Source organism: Myotis davidii, unplaced genomic scaffold (assembly GCF_000327345.1).
Source record: "Myotis davidii unplaced genomic scaffold, ASM32734v1 scaffold765, whole genome shotgun sequence".
Lineage (NCBI taxonomy): Eukaryota > Metazoa > Chordata > Mammalia > Chiroptera > Vespertilionidae > Myotis > Myotis davidii.
The window spans coordinates 1,846,231-1,852,847 of record NW_006296056.1 but is presented as its reverse complement, the minus strand read 5'-3'; the positions used below and the strand labels follow the sequence as shown (position 1 = coordinate 1,852,847).

Genomic DNA, 6,617 nt, shown 5'->3' with positions numbered 1-6,617 from the left:
AGGGAAGGAGTGACCAGAAAAGGCCAGGCTCAGCTGTTACAGACACTTGTCTTTAAAGTGTCAGATGCAGCAAGAAGCACTGATGGCTTTTAAGCAAAAGAGTAAGGTTTGCATTGTGAACATGTCATTCTGGAGTCTTTGTGGAGGGAAGGATTTGAAGGGAGCAAGGAGTCAGGGTAGCTGCTTGAAACGGGTAAGAGCTCCCATTTACCATGAAGAGGACCTGGATTAGGGTAATGCAAGCAAAGATGCACAGAGAATAAATTGTTTATTTCCTTTACTCATCAAATCTTTATGAAGGCCAACTCTGTGCCAAATAGTATGGTAAGGGGTTAGGGAACACAAAATGAGTAAGACCCAAGACTCGGTCCCGCCCTCCAGAAATTTATATGGGAACTACAAATATAACTGTGATATAATAAACTACACTGTAGCAACAGAAGGCAAGCAATGTTTATATTCATTGTTGTATCCCTAGAACAGTGATGGCGAACATATGACACGCGAACTCATTTTTTTTGGTTGATTTTTCTTTGTTAAATGGCATTTAAATATATAAAGTAAATATCAAAAATATAAGTCTTTGTTTTACTATGGCTGCAAATATCAAAAAATTTCTATATGTGACACGGCACCAGAGTTAAGTTAGGGTTTTTCAAAATGCTGACACGCCGAGCTCAAAAGGTTCACCATCACTGCCCTAGAACCCAGCACAATGGTTGTGTGAAAATAATATAAATGGAGCCACTTCAAAATGGAGTCAGAGCAGCCACCCAGAGGAATTGCCTTGCACACCTTACTCCTCAAACTTTGGGATGTTTCAACTGGACAAAATAACTTTTGGGCTGGGCCAAACAATGGTATATTCCAATTAACTGATTACAAAGTTAACAGGAAAGCAGAAATCCTGATAGTTCTTTAGAATTAGTACCACCATGTGTTGCTAAAGAATAACTTACTTGCGCCTATAGAAATTCCCTCCTTAGCTCATTAACACCAACAGCAATTCCTTTCTTCTGTCCCCTTACCTTTCTCACAATTATCCCTGGCCTTCACCCCATAATTGTAAACTATTTAGGTTTCTGCCTGAATCAGTGTTTCCCAGAAGTGCAATTCTTTAACTCAAATAAGTGCTTGTTGCCTCTCATCTTGGCTTTTCATTTAAACACACATTGTTAGCATGGGAGCACAAAAAGGAGGCAATAGCAGCTCTGGCAGTATGATGAGAAAAGCTTCACAAAAGAGGTCATCTTGAAGCTAAAACTAATGGAAAGAGCATTCTGCACACACATGTATAGGTACAAGCCTGGAAGAAATCCACTGAGCCTGTAGAGCAGTGTCCTCAATGGAGAGCGATTCTGCAGAACCTCTTCTCCTAACTCTCCCCCAGCCCACAGCATTTAGCAACGTCTATATTCATTTCTAGTTGTCTCAACCGGGAAAGTGCTACTAGCATCTAGGCTTTAGGCCAGGGATGCTGCTAAATATCCTACAAGGCAGACAGGCCTCTCACAGCAAATAATTATCCGACCCAAACTATCAAGTGCTGTTCCTGATAAATCCCGCTGCAGAGGACAAGAGAACAAGGGGAAGAATAAGACATGAAGTCAGGTTGTGATGGGCATGGCCAATAACAATGTCGTCCTTAGTTAAAACACATACCCTTTAGCTTTTAGCACAAGGACAATCTCCAAGTTTGTGGAGAGACAGCTGCCCACCAATAGACCCCACATCATTTCTGCTGGGCTCCAGCCTCTCCTCAGTATATTCTCTCTGCTCTGCCAGGCTGACGCTCAGTGTGCTCTGCTGCTCAACATTCAGACAGACCTTGCAAGACGAAAGGAGTCTGGGTCATTCAAGAGACGTGGAGAGTATTCCCCAAGAGAAAAGCACAACGCAGAAAACTCCAAAGATATGCAAAAGCATATGTCAGTGGAGGGTGGGAGATGAATTCACAACAGGGACTATTACAGTAAAGGGCTGTTAACACACAAATATCAAATACTATAAAATACAAATTCATTGAGAATGCCCATATCACAGAAATCAGCACATATTTTCTTTTCATAAGGACAGGAAATAAGATAGGGAAGGGGCAGAGTGGGAAAGGAAACCCTGGGAAGAGAGGAGGGGCCTTTCTGCCTAGAATGACCCATCACAGGAGTCAGTCTAGTCATCCACCAGGTGATCATTAGGAGCACTGAGCCCATCTGCATCTCTAGCCCATTTTCCCTTTGTGCAGCAAAGAAATTAGAATTTGTCCAAAGCAATCTTTTCCTAGAAACAAAGTGAAAAACAAATGAAACCCAAACCAAGCAAATTTAGCAAGTACACTTTCTGATACTAATTTCAAAAGTGAATTAAAGATTAGCTTTAATTAAAAGAGGCTCAATTATGAAACCTTTCCAATTTCCAAGTCCTTGCCTCAACCCTAATAGGAATGGATGCTAAATCCTTTTTCAATGCTTACACTGAGGCCAATTACAGGTGATCCCACGTCCCCCTACAACCCACCTCTTCCCAATATGAGTCAGTCTTTCAGGCCCTAAGTCTCAGCATACTTCCAAAGATCTACATTCAGCTTTGGACCCAAGTGAGCATTGGGCTGTAGGGATATACTGCACAGCCACCAGTTTCTTCCCTTTTCTGCAAGAATCTCTTGTGAGCCCTAGCTGGTTTGGCTCAGTGGATAGAGTGTCAGCCTGCGGACTGAAGGGTCCCAGGTTCGATTCCAGTCAAGGGCACCTGCCTGGGTTTCAGGCTTGGTCCCCAGTTGGGGGCGTGCAGGAGGCAGCCAATAGTCTCTCTCATCATTGATGTTTCTATCTCTCCCTCTCCCTTCCTCTCGGAAATCAATAAAAAATATATTTTAAAAATCTCTTGACTTATAGCCCCAAGCCTTTTCTTTCTGACATATAGTTTGTCTGAGGTGTATTCCTCAGTCTGTATTAGAGCTGCTTTCCATACTTTGATGAATAGGCTCCATTACCTTAGTTAAGTCTGATGAATGTGTTCAAAACATGCCACCCCAAAATATGCAGCTTTGGCATATTGGGTTCTTTGAGCTGATGGCACTTGAGAAATAGCAGGTGCGGGAAAGTTTCTCTCATCTCCCCCTTTCCAGCTAAAAGGTCATAAAATTTCCCATAAAAAAGGTGCCCTTCCTATTCCAGGAAGAGGACATTCTTACCACCAGAGACTGAAAGACAAAGTCATAATGTATCTATACAAACAAACCCAAAATAACCCTTATCTTCTATTAGCTTCCCCTTATATTTCCTGGTCACTGTTCCACAATTTAAGTCCCTCTGTCTCACCACATCCTCACTTAAGCTTTTGGGCCTAACAGCTTCTTTGAGTCTTCATTTTCCATTTGAAGACTCCTATACACACGAAAAAATAAAATTTGTATGTTTTCTCCTATTAATCTGTCTTATGTCTGTTTAATTCTTAGGGCCAGCCACTGAACCTAAGAGGACAGAAGGAAGTTTTTCCTCCCCCACAGAGGCAAATATCTTCTTTTTCTGGACTCTGATTCACTTTCTGTCTCCTATAAGAAGTTCTCCTTGATATTGGATGGCCTCTGTGCCTCCCACTCCCCACCCACCTACTCACCTTATTCACCAGCAAGCAAACACCTGCAGGGTGATTAAGATAATTAACAAGTTGCCCTGGCCAGGTAGCTCAGTTGGTTAGAGCATCCTCCCAATTCACCAAGGTTGCGGGTTTGATCCCATGTCAGGGCACATACAAGAATCAACCAATGAAAGCATAAATAAGTGGAGCAACAAATCCATACCTTCCCTATCTCTCTCTCCCCCTTCCTCTTTGTACCTAAAATCAATCAATCAATAAAGCCCTGGCCGGTGTGGCTCAGTTGGTTGCCAGTTTGATTCCCAGTCAGGGGACATGCTCAGGTTGCGGGCATGCAGGAAGCAGCTGATCAATGTTTGGCTCTCACAGTGATGTTCCTCTCTCCCCCTCTCCTTTTCTCTCTAAAAATAATTTATTTATTTATTAAACATATTTTTATTGATTTCAGAGAGGATGGGAGAAGAGAGAATCACTGGCTGGCTGCCTCCCACAGACCCCCTACTGGGGATCAAGCCCACAACCTGGGCATGTGTTCTGACTAGGAATTGAATTAGAGGTCGACACCCAAACACTGAGCCACACCGGCAGGGCAATAAAAATTATTTAAAACAATAAAATCAATAAATAAAAATAATTAACAAGTCAATATAAAGGGAACCACAAAATGTTCAAAATTATCCTCTAAAAGTATTCAATCTCCAAGCAAGTCTCAAGAAATAAAATACAAGCAGGAACTGCAGTTCAGACAGAATGGGCTGTGGAGTCAGAATTCTGGCATCAAGACTAATTAGCGAACGACTGTGGGTAAATCGACTGTTTCCGCACTCTTAAGGGAGGCATAGAATTCCTCCTTTCGAGGATGAACTGAGGCTCAAACTGGAAAATGACCCTGAAAGCATTTTACAAACTGAAAGAGTTATAAAACGTAACTGTTATTATTATTATTACTGAGTGCAGTGCAGATCCTGTAACACGCCAACCACAAATGGAATTTTGGTCAACATTACCTATTCAGGCATACCTCATTTTATTGCGCGTCACAGATGTTGTGTTTTATACAAATGGAAGGCAAGACCCTCCACCAGAAAGTGATTGACTCGCTTTACTGTGGTGGTCTGGAGCCAAACCCACAATACCCGCTGGGTCGATGCCTGCACTGTCATCCCACCCTAAGTGATTAACCTCCCAATCCAAGACTGCATCATTAAGCAGCCAGATGTAAGTCAATCTGTTTATACTCAGACTCATGGGGGGGGGAAAAACAGTCAAAATGCTATTTAACTTGGTCAGAATCTCTTAAATTGAAAAGTTCCTATCAGAAGTATGTCTGGTATTGATAAACTAAAAAAAAAGTAAAGAAATACTGTATGGCCCTAACCAATTTGGCTCAGTGGATAGAGCGTCTGCCTGTGGACTGAAAGGTCCCAGGTTCGATTCCGGTCAAGGGCATGTACCTTGGTTGCGGGCACATCCCCAGTGGGAGGTATGCAGGAGGCAGCTGGTCAATGTTTCTAACTCTCTCCCTTTCGCTCTGTAAAAAAATCAATAAAATATATTTTTAAAAAAAGAAATACTGTATGAAAATCAGTTTCTATCCAGCTCCAGCCAAAGACAATGAACATCTTGAAAAACTAAGTGAGAGATAGAACTGAGACAGAATGACCAGAATTTAATAAAGGCAAAGTGAAAAAGGACTACTTATGATTTGGGGAGGGAGGGCAATTGAGGGACTCATGTTTAGTAGCATGTCACCTTACACGGATCAGTCATGTTTCTTTTCCATTTCTTTCTTTCTTTAGCTAGTTTTAAAAGCAGTACCAGCTTTACTGTTAAAAATTACTCCCAGCATTAATGAGTTTTATTCCTCAAAACAAAGAGTGGGAAAAAAAAGTTTGTAACCCAAAGAAAACCACATTTCCTCACTGTGTAGGCTCAGTGAATCATGTCTTATCACTGTCACCTACATTCTAGGGATAGAGAGGGACAGCAAATGGGGCATTTTTAAATTGTTTTAGACTTGCTTTGCCTTTAGATAGAACTTCACGCTCACAGAAAACACAGAACAGTAGAGAACAAGCCAGACACCACCACATACCAAAGAGACCAGTGGTTCTCAACCTTCCTAACGCCGCGACCCGTTAGTACAGTTCCTCATGCTGTGGTGACCCCCAACCATAAAATTATTTTCGTTGCTACTTCATCACTGTAATTTTGCTGCTGTTATGAATCGTCATGTAAATATCTGATATGCAGGATGTATTTTCATTGTTACAGATTGAACATAAATTAAAGCATAGTGATTAATCACAAAAACAGTATGTAATTATATGTGTGTTTTCCGATGGTCTTAGGCGACCCCTGTGAAAGGGTCGTTTGACCGCCAAAGGGGTCGCGACCCACCAGTTGAGAACCGCTGAAATACCCAAATCCACAAGACAACCAGCCAAGAAACTCCTCTCTATACACAGGAAAACTGAGCTCTGCAAGACACTGGAGTCCCAATCCTCGCTCCCGCCGGGCCCCGCAGGGTCTCCTAAGTGCCGGGCAGTAAATATTCTTACCCCTCGGGTTCCCGCAGCCACGGAACCGGGAAGTGGCGGGAGGTGCACGTGGGAAGGGGGAGACTATAGTGACTCGCCTCTTTGGTTTTTCAGTAGCTGTGCTTCCTTTATCCTTTTTATTGATTACACACACGTCATAAGGAGCACAAATCACAACGGCGCCACGCGAGAACTTTCACAAACAAGCGCACCTTGAAGGCAGCACCTACGCCTTAGAGCGGGCAGGACCGGCGCCCAGCGGCCTCGGGCGCCCTGGCACCTTCAGAAAAGCCAGCGCTCATGCTGGGCCTGCGGCCACGGCGAGTGGCGCCCGGGGGCAAAGAGCCCAAGGCCCGGAAAATCAGTTTCTTACCCACGAACTTGTAGCGACTCATGACCGCGGCGCCGGGATCTCCTTGGCGGAAGCGGAAGTGCCTGCGGTCGCCCCGCCCTTTCCGGCCTGCCCGCCCCCTAGCCGCGGGG

General features: G+C 43.6%; 1 protein-coding gene across 6 annotated transcripts in view; it reads right to left on the bottom strand.

Moving 5' to 3' along the window:
- Positions 1-6,576, bottom strand: part of TATDN1 (TatD DNase domain containing 1) — a 27,822-nt gene extending 21,246 nt beyond the window's left edge. For 3 of the 6 annotated variants that reach the window (XM_006770984.2, XM_015568650.1, XM_015568651.1), the window contains exon 1: positions 6,508-6,576. In XM_006770984.2, coding sequence (XP_006771047.1) covers positions 6,508-6,529 — 22 coding nt within the window. In that variant the 5' untranslated portion in view covers positions 6,530-6,576. The other 3 variants (XM_006770985.1, XM_006770986.2, XM_015568652.1) reach the window with 3 other exon arrangements.
- Between the last annotated feature and the right edge of the window lie 41 nt (positions 6,577-6,617).